This window comes from Molothrus ater, chromosome Z (assembly GCF_012460135.2).
Source record: "Molothrus ater isolate BHLD 08-10-18 breed brown headed cowbird chromosome Z, BPBGC_Mater_1.1, whole genome shotgun sequence".
In the NCBI taxonomy this organism is placed as follows: domain Eukaryota; kingdom Metazoa; phylum Chordata; class Aves; order Passeriformes; family Icteridae; genus Molothrus; species Molothrus ater.
The window spans coordinates 38,253,427-38,279,162 of record NC_050511.2 but is presented as its reverse complement, the minus strand read 5'-3'; the positions used below and the strand labels follow the sequence as shown (position 1 = coordinate 38,279,162).

At 35.8% G+C, this 25,736-nt stretch overlaps 1 protein-coding gene across 4 annotated transcripts in view; it reads right to left on the bottom strand.

The window, feature by feature from the left end:
* Positions 1-25,736, bottom strand: part of AOPEP (aminopeptidase O (putative)) — a 185,159-nt gene that overhangs the window by 111,109 nt on the left and 48,314 nt on the right. For all 4 annotated transcript variants that reach the window (XM_036403072.2, XM_036403070.2, XM_036403073.2 and 1 more), the window contains 2 exons: positions 6,088-6,277; positions 4,212-4,318 (listed from right to left, as the gene is read on the bottom strand). In XM_036403072.2, coding sequence (XP_036258965.1) covers positions 4,212-4,318; positions 6,088-6,277 — 297 coding nt within the window. The remainder of the gene's footprint in view (positions 1-4,211; positions 4,319-6,087; positions 6,278-25,736) is intronic.

Here is a 25,736-nt window from a genome sequence, read left to right as displayed (position 1 = left end):
TTCCATATCTGTGTCTCATTTGAGGGAGGGGTTCTTCCTTTTTTATATCTGTGTCAGAGTTTCTTATTAAAGTTTTGTCCAGAGTGCTAAATCAGGGTATTTTTTAGACATTATTATGACAGACATTATTTCATGCCTGGGCACATGAAATCCACTATACACAAAATTTTCATAAAATGTAACTGTTTGATATAAAAGAGAGAAAAAAACCAAATTGAATTTCACATTGTGTTTCTGACACAGTCCTCTTCCATGTTATCATTCATAAATATCTTTCCAGTAAGATCTTCCCTCAACATTGAAAGAACAGTACCAGTAATTGTTTTCTTATTCTATGGCAACTCCAGTTCTTTTAGGCTGTGTAAACGTTGCAGACCCACTGTAGGAAAGCAGAAATCCAGCTATTTCTCTTCTGGATCAGTCTCCTGGAAGGAATACCTGCTGACATTCCATACATGACTTTTCATCATTCTCTGCATACATAAAACATAAAACTGCTTCATTTCTCTTTATAAATAGCCCCGTCTGTTGACTTTGAAAAATGGAGTTTGAGCACAGGCTACATACAGAATCCATACTAAATTGAAATCTTTCTCATAACTACAATTATTCTAAATTAGGCAACCATACTTCCTTCCTCCTCTGACTTTGTGCCTGTGTAAATCCTAGGACTGACCAGAAAGAAGTATTGCATCTGGATGATGGTAGTGAAGAATTCCATACAGAAAACATATATACATTCCTCTGCAAAGGCTGTATATATATTCTTGAAAATGTCTGTAAAGGAGTGTAACTATTTAGAATGTAACCCTGTTCTCTGCTATCAGGAATTCAGAGCAATATTTTAAAGCAATGCTTATTGTATTTACCAGACATTGACAGTAAAAAAATTGAAAATTTGTTACACTGACCTACAAAAGCTGCATCTAACCTGGTAGCTAAAGTCTACCATAATGCTAAAGACAAGCTGTCTCAAAATATTCAAGATGCTATCTAGCACATTTTAGATACTGGAAAATTTCTGAAGGAGGTAGAAGACGCTGCTTTCTGTTTGCTGGGCAGATGAGTACGTTGCCTGAGTAAAAGTACAATGCACTAGGATGCCCTTGGTAATTAAATGCTCTGATGTGCCAGGTGGTCATGAAAACTTACACAGAGACTGTGAGACACCATCTGATAGCACATTTCCTATCAGATAGAATAAAACTCTTCAAACACCTACAGAGCAGTCAGAGGCATTGCCTCAGGACAGAATGGATCTGACACAAGTGGAGAGAACTCAGAGACTAATTTAGAGCTAGATATCAACAGTGGCTTGACTTAATGAATAAACACAAGATGCAGTTCAGCCATAAGGCCCAGGAGATGAAACAAATGTCAACACCAGCTTTATTCTGCAGAACAGAATGCTCTTTGCTTTCCTAATAGAAGAGATCAGAGTGCTGGATGAGAGTGCTGGTGTTCATGATCACCAGCAAAACATGTGCCAAGATCTTTTTCATAGGTGCTTTTATCCCTGCAGGTTTCTTTCAAATTCTGTGAGAAAACAGGCACAGGTCTGTCTCAACCTGTATAAGCATGGCTGTGCCACAAATTCCCTCTTCAATGTTAAGATTTGCTCATGCTGCCTTTCAGAGCTGCTGCCTGTTGAAATGACACTTATACAATTTTTTTCTTACCTGACCTCTTTTTTTACAGGTAGCTTATGACAGGCTACTTACTATAACATATTACCAAGTACCCATAATAAGAAGAAACATCAGTCTGATCATCAGTTTGATGAGTGGCTTTCACCCAGTATAAAAAGATATTCATTTGATGGATCAAAAATTGATAGGATCAGCTGGTAAGTTTGGGGCAGATTTTTCCACTTGTCAGGAGAAAGCACAAATGATCATATGATCATCAGGGAGCAAAAAAAGTAATGGAAGAATGAGCTTATGCTTGGGAAGAGTGAAGTTGGTTGATTTTTTCCTTCCTGAAATGATTGGCAAGAAGAAACAAATAGCTATAATTTATGTTTAATATTCTGTATAAAAACACAAGTTAGAACCAGCCCAAGCCTCAGTACAGACTCACAATCCAGACCAAGAGCCAGGACTGAGATTTTCTCTCTTACACGCCAGTTTTGGAAAGCATGAGAACATATTTTCAGAAGGATGAAGAAAAAAAACCCCAGTAAATATGCAAAAAGATAATTTATTCACATCCATGCCACAAAAATAGTAGAAAATATTTATATCTGACTGAAATCAGTAAGAAGTCCTTAAATGCAATCACAAGGAGCTAGAGATATCAGAGAAGAAGAAATGGCCAGAATCACGAAGTGGTATCATGTGCCTGGCCTGAAGTGTTTATTGGAGACACATTTTTCAAATGAGAGATTAACTTTTCACTCTTTTGTAATAACATTAGGAATAATACTATCCAAAAGGTAAGAAAAATGCTTATTATTATGTTGAATGAATGTGCAAGTCAATAGAAAGTGTAAGTTTCATTTTCAAAAGAAATCAATCCTTCTTGAGTTTCAAACTACAAAGGATTATGGCCCTTAGAAAAATTACTTTGAAAGTTTACACCACATAACATTTGATTAAAAGTAACAGCTATATAAATACAAAAGACAACAAATGTGATTTTGAAAATGGAAAACAGTTATCTAGATAAGCATCATATCCCAAGAACCAATATTTAAAAAATATTTTTTGTATTAAATATTTAAATATTTAATATTTAAATACTATATACTAATAATTTTTTTTTAGTATTAAATATTTAAAGCAAACAAAAACCTCAGCATGTAAATTGGTAGCTGTGTTGGCAGCAGCTGTATAACAACTAGTGATTAAGCTTGCTTTTGCATTTACAACTATGGTCAAATTATGCACCTGAATATTTACAAAATTGTCTAACTTCATTGACTTTGCTTACACAATTCATCAGTAAACATAAAGTAAAACAGATCAGTGGAAGACTACAGTTACACAGATGGTGATATGCTTTTGGATTACATGAGGCCTTGGAGAGGAACTTCTATGTTGGTGAGCACTCTCTAGAGTGTCCAAATATAATAGAGCCTTTTAGGTTCTACTGGACAAGCACAAGAAGGGAAGACCTTAAACAAATGAAATGGCAACAGTCTTCCAAAAATATTTAATAATATCCAATTTATTCTTCACTTCCACTTGGTGAAAGAAAGAAATGAAATGTACATTCTGAAATAAACAGGAAATGAAATGTACATTGTCTGAAATAAACAGGATTTCAGTTGTGCATTAGGAAGCAATTTTTAACTCTTAACACTATTGATTGAGACAGCTTGTCTCTCTTATGAAAACTTTTTTATAGGAGCCTTCTAAGAACATGTTAGTAAGACACCACTTAGGATGGTCTGTGTATACTGCCTTTATTTCAAAGCAGGAGAATAGACTACAGAATTGTTTGAAATCTGTCCCTGCACTTCCATGATTTGGTCAGAAATCATGGCTAATTTGAACTAGGATTAGTAAACTCATTATTCTTGGTTGAAGATGGCGAGAAGACAAACTGTAGAAGCTCCGTGGATCCTGAATTAGACAGACACTCAAGATCAAAGACTGTTTGAAAATTCCTAACACACCAATCAGAACAGAATATTAATCACTGGCAAAGGAAGACTGTCTTTAGCTATCTATAAAGGAGCCTTGAGTTTAGCATCTGATACCTAAAGACTAAAAATCTATTTTAAATATAACTATTAGAAATTTCTAATTAGAAATTCCTAAAGTTTATAAAGTTTATATGTTATACTTTTTCCTTGTTTTTTAAAGCTTCATTCAGCTTGGCAGTTAAATACCATACTAATGTATGTACTTGTCTTCAGCTACAGAAAATAACTCTGTTATGACTTCCAACAGTGAACTTCTCAGGAAATGGTCTTTTCTTTTTTCCCTGAATAGAAGCTCTTGTAAACTGTTCAGAGACATTTCATATCAAGATAATCCCATGGTTTTCTAAAAGCTTTCTATAACAAAGGGAAAAGCAATTGTATTATAGTCAAGATGTATAACCCAGTCAGTTTAATTTGCATTTTCTTTTTTTATTAGAAGGAAATAAGGAAATGCAGTGGATATAATCAGATGATTTGGATGTGTATCTTTTGAAGGGAGAAAATGTGGAAAACAGGAGAGAGTGAAAATACAACAGCAATGATGGTGTTATCATATGGTTACCTTAAAACTTGCAGTTCTTCTTCAGAGTTTTGCACCTCATCTCTGAGTCTGCGCCAGCGAAGTAAAGCTTTCAATTCCTGTTGCTCTTTTATTTCATCATGTGACAGCTGCTTAGTAAACAAAAAACACAGATCACTGATTGCTGTTTCCCAACAGACAATACTAATTTGCAGAACAAAAAACTTGGTTTGTTTCCCTTTAATGTGCAGAAGAGGCAGGAAATGGTATCAATATCCATGATAAAAAAATAACAGTTGCTGCTATGAGAGATAATGGCAGCACTAAGAAAAACAAAAGCCTCACTGTGCACATCAAATCAATAGTCAGTTAAATAGTTCTGACTGAGGAGAGAGATGGGCATGCTTTTTTCCATTTAGTAAATGGCAAGAAACAAACTGAATTTACAGTAGAGATACCTGGCATAGAGCTTTTGGTTGCATCCTTACCCTTCCCAAATTGAGAGCAAAGAGCTACATTGTGTCCTGGCTTCACTCCTCTTTCCTATTACTTCTGCCATACTCCTGAAAGCTCCCTGTTGTGTTTCTCCCCATTTACATAATATTAACAGAGATTCCTACTTATGAAATAAATGCCAGGTTGCCAGCTGACAAATAATTGTTTTGAACATAATTATAATTTATGTTTCTCTATTATAAGAATAGAGGGGAAATTGGGGAAAGCAAAAGCAGCTAATACTAGCCTGCATTACATTCAATCACAACTGAAATTATTCTCAGGCACTATGGAATACACTCACAATCCTTAAATTCTATGATTGCATTGCATCAAAACTACCCAATAATGTTCAAAAGGTATGCCTTACATGATAACAAGGGAGCTAATCACACTATTTTGTTTTCTCCTTTACACTCAGCTCCAAGGAAGATGTCTACTACAATCAAAATGCTTTCAAATGACTAAGAAAAGCAAAGAATTAATGTGAACAGCTCACAGCAGTGTAGTTATTCTCAATGTGAGGGCACAAATTAGTGTTAGAACCAAAAGGGAAAACCCAAGTGTTTAGACACCCTTTCTCTCTTTTTTTTCCCCAGAAATATGGTACGTAACAAGGTACTCTGTTTAGTTTGGTGCTATAAATATGCCAGATACTTGATAAAATGGAGGTTCAGAGGACTGTATTTTGTCAGTTCCCAGTTCTACCATGCTTTTGCTCAGGTGGAAATCTGCAGACTAAAGGGGTAGAACCTGATGAAGGTACAGGTAGAAAGGACTGACACATTAAATGCTTGAAGTAGCAGCAGAGGTACTACAAAAGTAAGGGTTGCATCAGAAAAGCACTTTACTAGCTGACATGCAACTTATGAAATTTTCACCTTAAGGGAGGCAGTGATTTCTAAGTCTCTGACAGGACAGTAACTTGTTGGGCAGTAGAAAAGGAAAAAAAAGTGTAAGTGCCAGTGTGCCCCATTTAAAATCATCTTCTATTTTGCTTTGAGTTACACTTCTTGGTCATCTATTGGACGAAACCAAACAATTTTAATTAGATACCTGGAATATTACAATATGCAGTAAGACTGTTGATTCTTCCAGTTTCAGGTATACAACAGAAGTGGAAAGAATTCACAACAATTGTTTGATAATTGAATTTTAATGACTGAGTATAAAATTTTTGGGAAGGTAATCATTGACAAACAGATGTTTGTATTCTCATTTGTACTGAGCCCTACCTCTGTAAAGTTTTGCATTCATTGTGGATCACTTTTTTTTTTTAAATCAAGTAAGCATGTGAATTCCAATACCATTTTAAAATATGTTACTCCATAGCACAGTTTGTGTTTTGAGGTTTAATTTACATCTAATTCACATATAATTTTGATTTCCACATTAACTTTGAAGCAATGTGTCATCACCTTACCTGTTGTGCTCTAGCCCAAAATATATCTTCTAAAAAAGTGGCAAACCCTTCACTTATCCATTCTTCTGTCCAATCACGAGCACCAATGGCTAGTCCAAACCAAGCATGAGCAATTTCGTGGCACAGACGAGTTCCACAGAGATGGCTTCCTCCTGGCAGTACACTTTGTGACAGAAAGATGATGTGTGGGCTGCACAAGAGAAATGAGTGACAGAATCTGTTACTGACCTGTTACAACGTGTATTGCATGGACATAATAATAACAGAACTGAAGAATGGCCTGAGTTGGATGGGACCTTGAAGATCCCCTGGTTTCAACTTTCCTGCTGTGGACAGGGACACCTTTCATTGGTTTCAGTTGCTCAGAGACACATCCAAACTGGCCTTGAACACTGCCAGGGATGGGGCATCCATGGCTTCCCTGGGAAACCTATGCCAGTGCCTCACCATCCTCAGAAGGAGGAACTTTCTCCTAATATCTAACCTAAACCTACTCTCTTTCAGTTTTAAGCCATTCCACCTTGTCCTGTCACTACATGCTCTGTAAATAGTCTCTCTCCGTCTTTCTTTCAGGTTGGCTTTATTAGCCTTTTAGCTTCTTATTAGTGTATGCATGCTAGGCCATGACTAATAGTTTATATCTCAGGAATTTGTAGGAATTAAGTCGTACTTTATTGTTGGTTTGCAGAAAATCAAACTAAAATTCCAGCTGTAAGGTATTTGACCATCAAACAGCTATTAATTGTAAGAAGTAACTTCAGCCAAAGTTTAATATTTTTCATGTTACAAGACTGATTTATTTCATAGAAACATTTATATATAAGCCAGGATAATATGACCAGTGTTAATATTGAAAACAAGTATTTGTCAGTTAAATGATCAAAGATGGAAATAAATAAAGGAGAAACATTTAATAAAGAAAACAAATCAGTATCCAAACGTGTCATACATGGTAAAGCACATGTGTTTGTCAAAACATCAAACGAGTTAAGAAGATACCATCTTGTGATAAGAGTTGATAATTTTTGCAAATGCAGAGATAGGAGAACATATTTTACTACAACCACAGAGGTAAGAAGCACTAGATATCTGCTTTTCACAACAGCAGAGGAACAACCCAGTCTGTATCTACTCTGCTTTGTACTTAAAAAAGAAGAAGAAATTGCAGGGGAAAACTGTTATGAATTGTTACTCTGCTATTGAAAATACCCTGAACTGCAAGTTACTGCAGTTCCCAACTCATATGCTACTGCAAGGCAATTTTTGCTATGCTAACAGACATTACAGAACATCTCGAAATTGAGACAACTTCTGAAACTAAGTACATCTAGGAAATAAAAGTAGCAGAATTAAGCCCTCTGACTAATATCCAAGGGGTTAATGGGGCACCATGTCACAGATGGGAGTAGCAAGGACACAAACCAAGACCACCATCTACAGAATGTTCCTACATTAACCTATGGTATCCATGATCTGTATTTCAACTCTTCTCTCACTTTTCTCTCAGTTACAAAGGAAATAAAACACAAGCATACCTGGTCTTTAAGTCTAGCCTTCCAAGCATGGGAGGGGAGTCTATGGCCTTAGACATTTAGACATCTGACATTTCCAAGAGTCAGATATTATTTGTCAGCATTCCAAAAAGCTTCCCCACCCATCCTACCCTTCCGTTGGAAATGTTAAAACACCCACAGTTTTCTTGCAACCAGTTGGATGTCTAGTACTGGGACCATAAAATATGATACACATGGAGATAGAAAAACATATTCAACAACTATCTCCTTATAAAAAAAAGTAGTTACCCAGCCAAGAAAGTTAATACATTTTAATCAGACAGCATTGTAAGACACAATGTAAGAAGTTAAAGTACTAAATCAAGGAATCAAGTAACACAAAAAATGCAAGTAAAAACAGCAGCTCTCCAAATCTGCCAAAAGCAATTCTGATTAAGAGAATGAAGGGAGAGAGAGATGGGGGGAAAATGTGAGCACAGAAGGTGCAGAACATGATAAATCTTTTATTATAAAGCCCCCGATGAAAATAATAACCATAATTTTGAGGGTATTACTTTGGTCAGTTTTAAGTAAATGACCCCTAGTTGTGGCATGTGTACAGTGGTACAAAGAAAAACTGCAGAAATAGACCAACTAAATAACATTCCAGGCATACTGGTGGCAACATTTCAGCCACTTGGTTAAGCAAAACAAAAGTAACTTCATGCCTCATGAATAGGCTCACAGAACAGTTTGCATTTTAGGTCTATTGCAGAAAAATATACAATAAAGATTGTAATTTCTGCTTTCTCCAATCACTTACAAAACAGAAATGCCACATTTAGACAATATTCTCTTTTACAGATGGATTACAAATCACTTCAGTAAGAAAAATGTATATGAGTTAAATTTTGGCCAAAGAATATGAACGCAGCTTCCTATGAAGCTAAAATAAGATTATGTGCTGCAGCAAAATTTAATTTTAGATTCTGAGTAGAGCCAGCAACTTCCTTTCCTGAGAACAACTTACATTTTTTCTTTTATTTTGTTTGCCCTTAACAATCAGTACTATCTCCAATTCAAACCATTGAAAAGTTCCCATGTTTCTTAAGAGTAATTTTATCAAAGACTGAACATGTCTCTGAAAGATGTCCAGACCTATTAGTTTGGAAGAAGTTTACATCTATGTATTTGTGTAAAACACAGATTCTCTCTTTTCAATAAATATTTGAATTCCATAAACTCTGCTCCACTTATGCAAACCAAATCTACCTTTTTAATATCATCTAGGATGTGCAATGTTCATAGAATCATAGAATGGCTTGTGTCAGAAAGGACCTTAAAGATCATGTAGTTCCAACCCTACTGCTGTGGGCAGGAACACTTTTCACTAGACCGGGTCGCCCCATCCAGACTGGTCTTGAGCACATCCAGGGCTGGGGAGTCCACAGCTTCTCTGGGAAACCTGTTCCAGAGCCTCACCACTCTCCCAGAAAAGATTACTTCCTAATATCTAATCTAAACCTTCTGTCTTTGAGTTTGAAGCCATTCCTTCTCATCCTGTCACTACCCGCTCTTGCAAAAAGTCTTTCTCTGTCATTCTTACAGGCTTGCTTCAAGTGCTGGAAGGCTGCAGTTAAGTCACCCCCAAAGCCTTCTCTTGTCCAGGTTGAACAAACCCAATTCTCTCAGCCTTTCCTCACAGGAGAGATGCTCCATCCCTCTAATCATCTTGGTGACCCTTCTCTGGACTCGCTCATTTGAACAGGTTGATGTCCTGTCTGTGTTGGGAAAATGTTATGAATGTTATTAATTGCACATTGTTACTTAGCAGCGCTGCTCCTAAAGCACTCCATAATTTAAGAAAGTGTCTAAGTGAAAAATAAGATAATTTGATGGGTAACTAAATTGCAAGACCCAAAAACTTTTTTTTACCTTTTTTTTTTTTTAACAAAAGAGAAAAGTGGCCCTCCTACCATATATTTGATTTACTAGAAACAAATTATAAGGCTTGATACCCATTTCTTTGATTCTAATTGAATAGGAAAGAAATCCATCCATACATTAGCAATGGGCAAAGATGATTCACCTTAGAAATCACATCAAGACCTGACAAGGACTGTGCAGATTATAAATGCCTTTAGCAAGCAGGATCCAAGTTTCTAAAGCAGGCCAGAACAGGCAAGCTGAATATGGTAAAAAATATGGGAAAACTCTCCCAGTTAACAAAAAAACCAACAACCCTTCCAGTCGTTCCCAGGAAGCTGGACAAGTTCCCAGTGGCTCCAAGAGAAAAATAAGTTAATGACTTGTTTTTGACAAGTATACACTTGGTTACCCTTCTAAAGCAAAAGAGCATTATTCTGACCAGAATCCCATGCTCATAACTTAGACACTTGACTGGAAGAAGGAACAAGTTCCCCCTCCCAGTTAAATTGCAGTTAAAGGAAATCTCGACACTGTAACTGTGGCATGAATGCATATAAAGGAAAAAACTGTGTCCCAAAGGGAAAGAAATTGTTGTTGTGAAAGACCAAAGAGTCCTGATGTTCCAGTCATTCCAATCCACCCATTTACACATCCTTAATAGATAGTCTCTTTAACAAATAAAAGGTTTCTAATTGATTTAGGCATCCTTAAGCTCTGAATAGCAGTCTGCCCATTTGAGAAGCCAAATCTGCAACAGGAATTTTTCAAAACTTTCTCTAGACTCGTGACTTAGATGCAAGTGCTGCTTTGCATACAGTCTGCAAGAGTGTGGTATCTTTGGCTGTTCACACATAATCAGATGAGACACACAGCACAAAACCTAGCCAAATGTATGCACAAGAACCTAAATACACATTTAAGATGGAAACCTGAAGTTAATTTCTAACAAACTTGTTCCATTCATTTTGAAGTAGAAACCTTTCCCTCTTAATACACAGAGATCTGCACATACATTTTCTTACATATTTGTGGAAATAACAGAATCAAGACTATTGTCACCTGAGAAATAATGCTTCTGAAGTCAAAAGTAGCACAAAAAAATCACTATTACAGATGCTACTTATATATATATATATATGTATATACAGTAATAATTTGAATTTTCTATTTAGGAAAAATGCAATCAGTGCCTCCCTGCACTGTCTGTGGGAAGGAGGGAGGGGTTGGGAGAAAATGGTGTTGTAAGGTCTTAATTTACTTCTCATTATCCTCCTCTGACTCTGTTAGTAATAAATTCACTTCATACCCTTAAGCTGAGCCTTTTTTGCCCTTGAAGCATTTTCTCCCAGTCCTTATCTCAACTCATGAACCCTTTATTAATTTCTTTCTCTCCTCTGCCTAGCTGTGGCAGGGGAGGGTGAGTGACCAACTTTCATGGGTGCCTGGCATTTGGCCAGTGTCAAACCATGTCAAAACGACATTCTTCCAGTGATACAAAGAATGGTATCAATATGATGTCTGCAGTATCTATATCAGACTTTGAATGTTAGCTTAATTTATCTTTGTGGGTACTTGTGCCATTGGAATACAGACACAGGACCACTCAACATCCACTTTCTTACCTCTATAATCTCCATTGGTCTAGTGTATGTTACAGTGCAGAACTGAGAGAACTACAATGTTTTTACCCTCATAGGTTTACAGTGTGTCAGAAACTCAAATATATATTCAGATGCAGTTGTAGAGACAAGGATCTGGTAGAATACTCTGAGCACTATTCCAGAAGTAATGGAAGCTAATTTTTAAAGTTTTGCCTTCCTACCATCATAGGGAGAAACCAAAAAGTGACAGAAGTTACAGCTGAAAATCATTCTAGTGCAGATGACTAACTTTTTACTCCGTAAGTCATGCAGCAACACAGTAGGGTAGGCATCATGGAAAGAAAAATAACCCCCATGTTTTGGAAGGAGGATAGAAACAGTCAACTCAGTTCTGCAATTCAAAATCAAAACTGTAAATTTCAATCAAGTGCCTAAATAATGATCTGAACACCCAAGCAGCAGCTGCTCTGTGAACTTGTTATCTCTTCTGCTTTGCATATTTTGCAGCCCCCAAACCAGACTAATAAGGATATGTATAAACAAGGGTGAAACCCGCTCAGGAGAAACTCTAGTACTGTTCAACAGGAAAACCAGTACTTGCCATATATCAGAAGAATTTATAAAGTGAAAGGAAAAAGATAACATGAGTCTAGGCTCAAAACCACGATACAAACAGCAGGATTTGTAACAATTCTTGATCCTTCTCAATATTTTCAATCCTGTATTTACACCAAATCAACAGCCTTGAAAGGTGACTCTGCCACTTCCCTAGGTAGCCTGTTCTATGCTTGGCCACCGTTTCTGTGAAGATTTTTTTCTAATCTATACCTCCCCTGGAGAAAGATGAAGTCATTTCCCGTTGTCCTGTTTGTTGCCTGGGAGAAGAGACTGACCCCACCTGGCAGCATGCTCCTCCCTCTCTGCAGTTGTAGAGAACAAAAAGGTCTCCCCTGACCCTCCTCTCCTCCAGGCTAAATAATCCAGCTCCCTCAGCCACTCCTCACAGGACTTGTACTCCAGACCCTGCCTCAGTTCTGTTGCCCTTCTCTGGACACACTCCAGGCCCTCAATGTCCTTCTTACAGTGGTGGGCCCAGAACTGAACATTCCAGGTGTGGCCTCGCCAGTGCCCAGCACAAGGGGACAATCACTGCTCTGGTCCTGCTGGCCACACTATTGCTGGTACTCGTAAGGATGCCATTGGCTTCCTCGGCTGCCTGGGCACAGCTGGCTCATGTTCAGCCACTGCTAGCCAGTAACCCCAGGCCCTTTCCCAATGAGCACTTCCCAGCCACTCTGCCCCACGGCTATAGTGAAAGGCATGGCTGTTGTGACACAAGGGCAGGACCCAGCACTTGACCGTGTTAAATCTCATACCACTGACCTCAGCCCATCCAACCTGTCCAGGTCCCTCTGCAGAGCCTTCCTGCCCTCCAGCAGATCGATGCACCCATCCAACTTCTTATTGTTTGCAAATGAACAATCTGGTAATAATACAACTAATTTCTCAAATTACGTCTAATTCTCTTTCTAACGCAGAGCACACACTCTTTCACAGTGCTAAGTCAAAAACTTTAACTGTGTTTTTACAAAAAATCATACAACAACTTACCCATGGCTGATACCCTGCTGCGCTTGTATCATGGTAATATATCCTATCTCCTTAAAATATCCTGACTTGGGAAGTAAAGCAAGAAGGAAACAAAGAATGGTGTATTTTACATATGAACTTCAGTCTGATATCCGAAACTCAAGTATTGGCAGTGAGTTAACCCAATTTTGTAATAAGATCATTAGCAACTAGATGTGACAAAAACAACCAGGAGTCAAGTCAAGTAAGAACTGTAGAGCTGAAGAGTTATTCATCAGTTGACATGTGATGCACCCAGGATGCCTAACAACATATTTAGCTCACTTCTTTTCATCTTCCACATTCTGTATCACAATGAGGAAATCACAGAGCATGAACATATTTTTATATTCTCCATACTTTGTTTACTAATGTCATATGTAAGCTCAACAATATCTGTTCATTTAGAAAGTTCCATAATCCCGAAATTTGTGACAGCCAGCAAATTGCCTGCTATGGTAAAGAATAGCAAACATAGAGTGAGGGGGGAGAGAAAGAATTACAATTTCAAAACCTCAAGTTCCCATCCAGATTTTTTTACAGATTTGTTTGAAACCTCTTGCCCAAAAACCCACGAAGTAACCAACTTTTATAAAAATCAATTACACAACACCTCCTAGTAACAAATGGCTACAACACTGTCAAAAATCTTACAGCCAGCTTTCTAAGAGAAACACCTTGAGAGACTACAGCTTTTCATGTTGCATGTCGCACCATGACTTTTTCATATTTAATTGATTTAGTTAAGTGATTTATGGCTAAGTATAAATTAAGTGACTTCAATAAATATAAGCACCTGTTTCACTACTAAAAAAAAGCAACAAAGCCAACTCTATTTTATGCGTCTCAGTTTCTAACCTTTACACTTCACTTCCAATTGCTCCTCAAAAAAATATTGACACTGCTAACACTGAAAATAATTTGTAACATCATTTTCCAGATCCCTTACTAAATATTCATAGTATAAAACTACACTGTATCATGGCAGACATTTCCAAACAAATCTTAAAAGCTACACAAGTGAATTTGGCTGTGTTTTTCTTAAAAACTAGATAGATTGGAAGTCGATCTACAGTAATTCAATTATAGAGCAAGAAATAAAGGTGAAGAAAATAAATTTATTTATAATTCAGATTGCTCTGCAAAATATCTTTGGATAGGGATTTTTTCATCTTATATTGTTTGTTTGATATAAGAGAGCTAATAGACCAAATGATAAAACATCTTTACTCTTGCTGATTAAAGGTAGCTTCACAAAAGGTCAGAGGCTGAGAAACTAATTTTGTTCATGTCTAAGGAGATTGAGGAAACATCACAGTTCCACTAAATTCAGCAAGAATTTTATATACAAATAAAAACACAATATTCAGTTTACATTATGAATTTGATATGTTCCAGATTTTATATGAAACTTTTACCACATTTCTGAGTCCTTCCAAATATTTGAAATTGGTCAACTGAAGAAAATATTAAAAACACCTAACAGTTACACTATTAACCATGTGAAAGTACTTAATAACAAATAAGAGTGTAGAAAGTCTCTATTTGAATCATGCGTTTGTATTAACTTCTTTTCATTTAACAGTGATTTATATTAGGACCCCAAAATTAATCTTACATACTTGATGAAATGAAGAAAAGTGAACAGAAAATAGCAATGGATAGGCTTTGATCATTGTACTGAAATCTTTTAATTCACATTGTTTCTGCAAGAAATGAGCAATGGAAAGAAATACAGATACAGGTACTCACACCTTTCATTTTATAAATAAAAAATAGTTCTTTGTATTCTTTTTTGTTTTCTTGTATGCCAACGGGAAGATTTAAAAAGAAGAAGATTCTCTTGTTTTATATTAGAAATAAATATAGCATTTGTTTCATTGACTTTTCAAACTATTTGAATTCTTGCTAAAAATGATTCATGTGATGAACAGTCACTAACATTCCTCAGCTCCAGTCTAAGTGATGACTGATTTTGTCACTGATAGATGATATTGCTTGATCATCGACGGATTTTGTTGTCACTGTTATTACTGGAAGATTTGGACTTCCTGTCACTATATAATGACGTTTCTGGCAGATATTAACACATCAGAGAGAGACAGTACAAATAACCAGCTATGATAAATAATTAGATAGAAAGCAATATATATATATGCTTCACCATATTCAGTGAAAATTACTCAAGGTAAGGGCCTATACATTAGTGCTCTCAAAAGGTGACATGGACAAGACAAAATAAAGTAAAGAATGCGTAATTTTTTTATTCCCTTATTCTATACAAGAAAGATTTTATCCACAACAAAAAGGCCAAATCAATGAAAAAAGTAAAACAGATTGCTTGCTCTTTGAGTTTCCCAGGATTCTTTTTTCAATTCAAGGCCTTGTGGTATCACTCTTTTAAAGGAAATTAAATCTGCTGGAAGGCAGAAGTGGTTCTTATTAAATCTCTATGAGCTACAGTAATGGTAGCATCACAAACAAAATCAAACCTTAGTAACTCTTGTTTTTTAAGGATTTTTGTGACAAATACTTAATCTGTAGAGTGAGAAAACTCTAGATATGTACCCAAATAATTCAGGAAACCCCAAACATTACTGGAGGAGAATGAGCTATAAATCCTTGAAGTTTCTAAGAAAAAAACAAATAAAAAGGTAAAGCTCCGATTTTTTTAAAACATATCAGAACTTCTCAGATCATACAAGAGGCACAGATACAATTCTTTTAAATTTTCAGTTAGTATCTATTACACTCTTGAACCTTGCACCAGTTATAAATATGGGACCAAACAAAAATATTAAGATAGTTATCCAAATCCCATAGTAATGGGATCCCATGTAATCTAATTTTTGCCCATGTGCAGTATAACCCACAATTCCTGTTTCTAAGAATTTGTAGTTGTTATTCTATTTGCTGAAGTATTTCATTTTACTTAAAAATTGATGTAGAATGGTGCAAATCCAACACTATCATGTCTTTTCTGATTTTCAGCATTACTGCTAAAATGCATTACTTCTAATATGCCTTTATAATCTATTTATACAGATATACATTCGTCTTAGAAATGTTGAAATTTATCTAATCAGCTCTACTACTATCCATAACCTGTTTTCATTATTTTTGTCATCAATGAACAGTATATAAACTGATAAAAAATTACATGGTTTCATTTTACTGAATGAGTATCCAACGCTTTTAGCTACTTTGACTAAGGAGATACATGCTGTGAGCAAAAAAAAAAAAAAATAGAAGAACACAGAAGAATACGTAATGGCTTCATTTTCTTAGTTTATTCTGCACAGCAGCTATACAAGCCTTCTTTTTTGTATGCATTGGTCAATAAGATATCTGTTGTGCTTTTACACAAAGAACAAAGATGCCTTTATCAATTCTCGAAAGTCTGCAGGACAAACCATTCATGCTGTCAAACCCCCTAAAACCCTTTCACCAAATAATGAAATCCATCAGTGACAAATGTCAACATACTAATTTGTTAAATATTGAACAAAAGGAACATTGAGAAGAGGTGCTTCATTTCATGTTATATCAGCCCTTCAATTTGTAACAACTTCATGGCAGCCCACAGATCATGCAATATTAAAACAGAACAGCACTATGATTATTAAAACTAGAACAATCTGCCATCCTTACAATAAATGCTAAGTTCAACAAAACTATAAACAGAATCTGTTGGGAACATGGGACTCTTTGCCATGCATTCATTTTTCTCCTTTTTGGAAGATTATTTCCAAGTAAAATCTTACAAACAAACACAGATTCTTTTTCACACACAGTCCCATTTATTGTGCTGATGGAGAAATAAGATAAAATTACATCATATCCAGTAACAGAAGAGCTTCAGTGTGCCTGAGAATTACTTTATCCATTATACAGGACATCCAGCTATTAATGTAGAATCATATACCAAAGGGATAGTTAAACTTGAAGTAGCTAGTGTGCATCTGAATTACAACATTCATCATACAAAGACATTCAGCTATTATTATTGAAGCACACAGCAAGGGACAGTCTAATTGGAAATAGCTAGCATAACTAAGGCCTGCATTAATTAATTATAATACTAACTATCACATATAAATGAACTTCTATTCTGTTGCATCTTCTATCAATTTAACTTTTTTTACATCTCCAGATTTGTTTCAGGCAATACTAAGGACTAAATAAATATTTTTCCTGTTGTCCAGGACACTGTCACAGGCTTTATTTATGATTCTTTTCAAAGATGCCAAAAAGAAGGCAACACCTTTATATTCTAGAAACATCTATTGCATCCAACATTTCCCATGGCCTGATAATTTCTGCTTTGTGAATTTACCCAGTCAGCCTTGAAGATAGAATTTCAGTTTTGAAGTTGTTGATAATGCCAAATTATTTGGGAAAATGCTAACACAGATTCTATTAATAAGTATTTTTCCAATTCCAAAAGACTACAATGAGGTGGTTTCCCATCTTGCAGGATCATAGTGACTACACTACTGTGTGTCAAAAGATAATAATTTTGAGGTGGTTTTGTTTAGTCGTTTCAGATTTTTTTTTTAAATCACCATGGATTTTATATTTTTATATAAGCAGAAAAATTTTGACTGCTTCCCATGTATTCTCCTGACAGTTCTCCTAGTACACTGAAACCTCTCTTTTTATGAGACCACACATTGTATTTGCATGCAGATATTGACCACTCGCAGGATGTGAACAAATTCCAAAATTTCTACCAAGACCAAAGGTAATTATGTTTACAGTTAAATTCAGTTAATACCAGTTGCATAAACAGTAGTTCCTGGATGTTTCCCTGAAGACTTAAGCCCACATTTTGCCAAACGGTTAAAATTTGTTGCTACTTACTCTGTCTTGTCAGCATTGATCAATTTTTTTAAACCTTAAATGGTATTTGGCATTCACATCAATTTAGATTTATGAACCTGAGGACCAAAAAGTTGTGTAAACTGTAATTTTTCAGGGAGAACCATGTGAGCTTCCAAACAGCTAGCAATTTGACAGCCAAATCCAGTCACTCTGCTGTAAATCCAGTCAATCTCCATAGACAGTGTAATTGCTTTACATTTTTAAAGCGGAAAAACACTCCTTGAGACTGGCTTCAAAAAGTGGCAAACTGTACACGCTTGCTTGACTGAAACTTCAACCGTAATATAGCTTTTAGGTAATATATGTTTTAGAGTAGAAAAGAACAAAAAATATAAATTCTGTACTGAGGTTATATACTGGATTCAAACCTCTAGGTCTACCATGCTGTCCTCACCACTTGTTAGACACAGGTAAGAAATAAGAACCTGTTACCTTCTCTGTGGCCTGACTCTCCAAGGGACAATATCTCTCACTGCATTTCTCAGGGCTCAGTTCCAAGTTCTGGAGATATAAGCTTTTCAGTGACCTTGCTCCTGCTGACAGCCATCACTCTATAGCTATAACTCCAGCAGGTTTAAATTTAATTAACTGAGAATCCACCGCAAATACTAGTTATACAGACATATACAAACAGGGTGCAGCTGTTTTTCCTCACAAAGAGAAGAAGTACCTCTGTAACTGCAGTATATTTTATTTTCTGGGAGCTTAAAGAATTTGCATGTAAACATGTGCACTGTATTAGCCCAGAACAACTGGCCATGGGAAAAGTTAAGCTTTAAGAAAAAAAAATCCTATCTAATCTACCAACAAGAGATTGTTGGTAAAAAAAAAAAAACAACAAACCTATCTAACCTACCAACAAGAGAGTAGCAACAGGAACTGATGAAAATCAGATATTTTCAGATATTTTAAGAAAAAAGGTAAACAGCTGTTATGCAGAGACTGTATGTATACCAGCTGTACGAGGATGTGTCCACTCGTTTAATGTGTAAATATAATTTGCTGAATTCTAGTTTCTCTGCCAATAGATCTTTTTTCAGAAAATTATGTGAAGCTAAGAGTTCACAGAGACTGTAGATCAATAGCAAACTTCATTTTGTCCTCAACTCTTTCCTTGCAACAAAGGCAGATTTTTTTTTTAAATCAGGCATCTTTGTGCCACTGAATTATTATAGTATTCCAATTGTTCTAGAGCAGTGAGTGAATAAAACCAGTTTTCTTAACACTGTTTCAGCACATATTTAGTCTATCAAATTTGTGCAAAGAAAACATGATAACTCAAACTTAATAGTAGGATTCAGAAAGAGGAATTTCTCTGTTACGTTTGTTCCAAGACATAACTTGCACATACTGCCTTTACATACATACTATGTACTATAAATATGTAATGTTTAGCATTTAGAAATAAATCACATAAGATCATAAAAAGCAGCACTGGCCCTGAAGATTATTTTACCTTTTTATGCTACTGAAGCCACTAGGAAAGAGAAAAAAATTTCCCCAAACAGTTGAAAGTCATGTTCTACAGCCACTTAGGAATAATTTTGCATTCTTCCTAAACTAACAATTTTGTTTCTGATATGCTGCATTTTCTTCTGTAGCACTGTACTTTAAGTAAAATACAATGATGCTTCAGCTAGCCCTCAAAAGTGCAAAAAATTTTATGTGCAAAGACAGAAGTCTACTAAATATTGCAAGATAAATAGGTAAGATGTAGAAGATAGTAGCAAAGCCACTTACATCACTGACTACAAATCTCTTTCTACATTTCAACAGGCTAAAGTCTAATTTAGGTTGCTAAAAAAATTGTTCAGTGACCAAATGATATGCATCTCTCTTTTGGTGGTCTATAAGTTATTGTCAAGAAGAGTAACAAGGCTATTCAGAATTATCCATTGCTTTAACTCACTATCTATCATTACCAACCTGGTCATCATACAAAAAAAACCCTAAGAGAAAATTCCTTTATGTTTATTAGACAAAATATTTTAACAGTTTAACTCTCAATCTATATCACAAGATTCGCATTGGTCCAAAAGTGAATCTATAACAGCCACAAACTACTGGGAAGCATGAGTGTGTGCAGAGAAAATACATAGGACAACACTCTGATTGTAATGCATCACACAGCAACTCTTGTAAAAATGAAAACAAAATTAAAAATTCAAATTTCCAATCAAATATAATGATCCACAAGCAAGAAGTGCTAACTTTTATGGAACAAACTATTGTATTTTGACAATACACTGAAAAATTCTGTACTTCCACTATTCATCCTTTCTCAAAGAAAACACCCAACAACCCAACTTTTCCTTAGTCAGCACAATCAGAAGAAATCTATATCAGAAATTTAATCAGTGAAATATAAAATAAGGCAGGCAAATCTATTTTTAACTGTATTAAATGTTTAGCATTTTATGGTAGTATAGATCCACTTTGGAAAGCATGGATGCTTGTCATTAGCATTTTTTTCTAAAAATTAAACAATGTTGCTATTATTTGGCTAGAACAGATGGAAGGAGACTTCAGATGAAATTGTTTACAAAGTGCAACTGATGTAGTTTAGTGTATTTTAGGAGTTCTAACTAAACTGTTCCTTTACTCATATAGGTACAGGAATCTGCTTGCACCTTTCAAATAATATTCTTCCCTATAAGAGGGATGCAGAATAATTTGAACATCACCTATATACATCAGAGAAATCTGCTCTGCATACAATATAAAAACCTTAAAACTTTGGCAGAGAAAGTGCAAAAGCTAGCAATAAATTTTTTTAGATGTTTAGTATAAGTAAATTATAATAACCATCCCTCATTTTATTGTCTTTACCAGTGCATTTGGTGCTACAGTCTCAGTACAAGGATAAACTAAAACATTAATATTACTACAGCCCAGATTCCCCACGTGTCCTATAATGTCTCCTTTCCTTTCAACACATTGTGATTTAATCAATGTTCTTATGTATTCCATTAAACATTGTCAAAACTAGCATGTGGATATTCGTGTCATGACAAAATACTGTATCAAATCAGTCTTATTCAGTCTTCTCTGGTTGTACTTGCATGTCAAGGAAGAAATTAGAAAAGCTTCCTACACCTCAGGAAAGAGAAATAATCTACTGCCAAAGAGAGCTAACTCACACCAGTTAAGCTTAGAATAAGCAGGATATAATGATTAGCTGAAAGTAAAGTCTGTTGGAACACCTGCTTTGATATTTGAGCATTAGTAATAAAAACAATAGTAACCAGCCTTTTTAAATCAAGCAACCTTTTCAAAAAGGAGAAAGGGAACAAAACATCAAGAAATCCATGCCACTGCTTGAGGGGTTTTGTAAAGATTAAAATCACGCACCATTAAGAATTCCATGTATTCATTGCATTCAAATGTCAGAAGTCTGAAAATTATGTGATCAAGAGGGTGGTTTCTAGGCAGATAATAAATAAAGAATAAGATTAAAATAGAAAGTTTAAAAAACTCCCACAGAATTACATATACAACAGCAGACCATTGCTGTAATTTCCTCTGTGATCACAGGTATAGGACTATGCTCAAAGCAGTCACAATAATAGTGAAAAAACATTTTTCCTGTGGTTTATGATGAAACAGCTAAAGATAGCAAGATGAAACAAGGTCATTTGAAACCACCAAATTAACAGAAATTAACCAGCTTGCAGACATTTTGCAAGAATTTTGGTGTCAGCATGGGTGTCTTAAGTCTATCAAGTAAATACTAAACAACTTCTGTGAGCCTCACAGTGAGGGGAATACTGGGGCGTTTTGGTGCACTACCAACACTTCTCTGCTTTTTATTAAAGCAGTAAAAACTGCTATATACGACAACAACAAGAGTTGCCAGTGTATAACAACTGTGGCAAAGGGCAGCACAGGACCCTCCAACCATATTTTACATTTATACTCAAACTGAACCTGTTGCAAAGCTTAGCATCTGCCAACAGGGTTAAAGCCTTTATCTTTTTAAATCCCAGCTTTACAACAAAAGGGCTAAAACATCTACATATGTGAGTTTATTAATAAATTATGTGGTCCCCTTCTCTCTTCCAAAAAAGACAGGTCTCAAAGCATCCTTCAGATCCCCTGTATTTCCATGTTCAGCTTTGTTACAAGCACCAGATGTAAGGCAGACGTAACACACATGACCATGAAACAGCTCTTTTCCCTCAGTAAGATCCTCAACTACCAGCCATTTCCTTCAAGCTCTTATTAACGTTGTCTTTGCAGTTTAATTCTGCTGCATTAACAAGCAGAAACTTATCCAAGACATTGGCAAACTCTGAAGGTGTCTGTGTTTGTGTACACAACTGCAAGCACAAAGCTCTTAGGACAGCTCTCCTGTGCGGCGATCTTAGATTTTCTTATGAAGCCTTAACCCACACTCCACAAAGAGGACAAGGATTCTGATCAAGTCTCATTTGCCAGTTCTGTCAGGAGGATCAGGGAGTATTCCAGACCAAAATGAAATATACAATTAATATATACACACAGGAGCAGACACAGAGTTGTGAGAGGAAGTGGCAGCTGATGGGAAAAATGCTCCCCCACATACATGCCCCCATCTTAAGTCCTGCATGAATGAGAAATCTGTGTTTAGGCATAAAACACCCCAGTAAAGGAAATCCCTAATCTATAATGCTGATTTATTCTGCATATGCAGAGCAGACTTTTCTTCAAGGAATGCTGTACTGTTTCTAAGCTGAAAGTTTGTGAAGAAATACATATTTTTTCTTAGGTTAAGATGAAGCAGTGATATGCAGAAAGGTTGAGCTAAGCTATCACCCAATTAGTGTAGTCTTCTGCTGAATGTCAAGAATCATTTGGCTTACTAACTCTCAAACTTTATCAGCTTTGTTTATTTGTTCAGAAGGATTTTCTTTCAATTAAAATAAAATAAAACAAATAAATATGTAAATAAATAGTTCTCCAGTTATTGTAGACAACTGCTGGCAACTCTTGAACACAGATATTAGCCTAAGAATTGAAAAACTGGAAGAATTTCAATCATAAACCAGTTACTGTCGAGCCTCTTGTTTTCCTCGTCACTGCAGTGTTGCAGCTTTATTTGATAATTTAGATGAAATTTGAAATGGTCTTAGTATCAAAGCAGAAACAGCAGTACAAGTATGCTATAAATGCAGAAAGCATAAGCAAAGCCATTAACAAACTGGTTTTCCCTAGAGGTATAAGGGCTGGCTGCATGAGAGGTTTGATGCTTATGTTACTGACCATGGGCTAGATTCTAATCAGACTCAAAACAGTTCATCAGCTTAGGATCTCTTCCCAGTCAAAAGCATATCCTGCATACAAATAATTAAAAAAAGGCAATAGCAAAGCTGGAAAAGAAAGAAAAGTATAGCAAAAAATGCAATGTAGAAGGTGAACACTTGAAATAATCGCAGTACTTATCTGTGAAGAAGTTGTTCTTGACGGTTTTAAGCTCTTTTAGGGATCCTCATACAGAAAAATAAAAGCAAATTATGTTCATGTTTTATAACTATTTGAGAAAATGCTTAAAGCCTAGGTCAGTTCTTCACACGTGTGCATATAACTCTTGCTATTTCAGTGGGAGAGAGACATCCATGTATCTTATACAGCATTTAAACACATAAAGCTTTGGACAAGTTTACAATTTAAATACATTAAAAAATCCAACAATTGTCTTGTCATGACAGACAACAGGCCTTCAATACCCATACCCCAAACTGAAACAGAAGGCTCTAAATTGAGAAGATTCACTCATTGACCAGTAATTCTCAGACAAATTAATAAAAATGTGCCTCTTACAAAAAGCTGTCTCCAACTATGATGTCATAGCATTAGCAGAATCTATTAAATCAGTAGAAGATGAGACTTCCCAAAGAAGCAAGAATTCTTTCTCACCAGTGGAATCAGATAACACATCTGATTTTTTCATAGCTTCCTATGAGAATTACCTCTAGCTGAACCTCAGCAACTCCTTCTTACATAAGTCTATGAATCAAACAGTGGGAAAGCAGAGCCTGTACCACCTGAGTAAAACAATTGGGAGGTGGGCATCTGCAGCATTCTGAGGACACGGAAGCATAAACCATCTCAAACACTCCCTCACTGTGCCCAAACATTACACAAAAAAATTGGCAGTGCAAAACACATTACAATATACACCCCACAAATAAAAAAACACATAATTCCCTAGTATCTCATCAATGAACATGTGATAGAAACTACAGCAGTTTCTTCAATGGCTCCTGGAGCAGCACACTGCTCTCTGCAGTTAGTAACATGCAAAAAAACCCACACAACCCATCCTTATATACAAGTTCCTTGTTGGTGAGCGATCCAGGTCACATTCAATTTAAACATTCTGTAGCAAGAAACCATCACGTGTTGGCCTTTGCCAGACCTTCACTGTGCTCTTCTGACTTAATAAAAAAAAAATTAAGAGAGCAGATATTTTTAACAAAGTTGAGAATGCCAACAATTTAACGAGAAAAACCCCAGCCTTTTTGTAAAAGCCAGTACGTGGCACTCCTCAATCCACTGAAAAGTTTTAATGAGCCTGCCAGTGTCACATCCATATCTCTTAGTTAATTTCTCTTAGTTGTAAGCAGCAACAAGTTATTAAAGACCTAGAAAAGTAAATTATCTTGAGATTCCTTGTCTCTCTCTCTAGTGGAACTACAGAACTATAACATCAGACTATATCAGCACAATTCTTTCCATCTGAACACTGGCTTTTTCTTCCTTTGAATTATGCACTTGGGAAAAGGCAGTTTGGTTTTTAAATGCTGCATATAACATATAATTCAACTTTCTCTTTGTCTAATTCCTGTGGAAAGAGTGAAACAGAATCATGAACAAAAGTATTGCAGGAGCACAATCACTTAGATTTAATGTAACACAAATGCATGTGTATACTATACATATTCATAGGTTTTGCAAACTCAGATTTTAAAATACCATACAAGGTCCAGATATTTGCAATTTGAGATTGTTTACAAGCTTGTTTGCTCGGGTTTTTAAAAAATTACTTTCATAAACTTAAAAGAAATAAAACTACAGACTAGAAGCTACAGGAAACTTTACTTAGCAAAAGCCAGAATTGAGAGATGGTAAAGAATGGAAGATGTGCGTTGCTCTCCCTGCATTCAGTGCAGAGCACAAAAAAACCCTAGATGGGTAGAAGACAGATTCTTTTGCCTAGAAAATGCTGTATCAGCTCAGCTGCACAGGTGCAATTACACTCCAAAGTGGGACATGTGTACTGACAGTCACTCAGAGGAGACACCATGTAATCTATTTCAAACCTGTATGGCTTTTGACCAGAACCCAAGAAGGCAGGCATGACTATAAACAAAATCCTGGATGCTACCTCTTTCTTTCTCCTTCAGGAGTCCACAGATAGCTAACTGTTCTTCTGGCACAAGTATTGAGACCACAGTGTCTAGGAGATCCTAGGATTATTTCCAGATGACAGCACCACAGATTAGCCACACAGAGCAAATACCTTAAGTAACTCCAATATTGCCAGATTAGTCAAGTGAACTCAGCCAAATCAGATGAAAAGCTGGGGTGTGAGGAAGTAGTTGAAACAACAAAATTTGCTAGTTTAGTCTCATGACTAAAGGAACTTCTACACAAGATGAAAAACCTTGGTCACTTGATACCAAATACAAAGAATAAATTCATCCACACTTTTCGCAATGCTATTGGAAATGAGAATATTAATAGGTAAACAAATCAGAATTTAATTTAGCCATATGATTTACTCAGGTTGCCCATAATATAATACCTAGGTTAACCATAATACAATCTCATACCTATTAACACAAGCAGATAAATTGGACCATACTGTCCATATGTAGAAAAAAATTCTATAAAATGATATTAAAAAAAGCAATATTGAAAAATCTCTTTCTTTTGGAGTCTTAATTTCAGAAAGCCCAACTACTAGAAGCACCCATACCTTTGGACGAAGAAAGTGACCAAACATTTTCACTGTTTAAAACACACACTTGACTCATATATTGCAATCTTTTTCACTGTATACGCAATATTAGTGGTAACTATATGGATGGCACATGTAAAAGATACAGAGAAGTAGAAACACTGTATATTG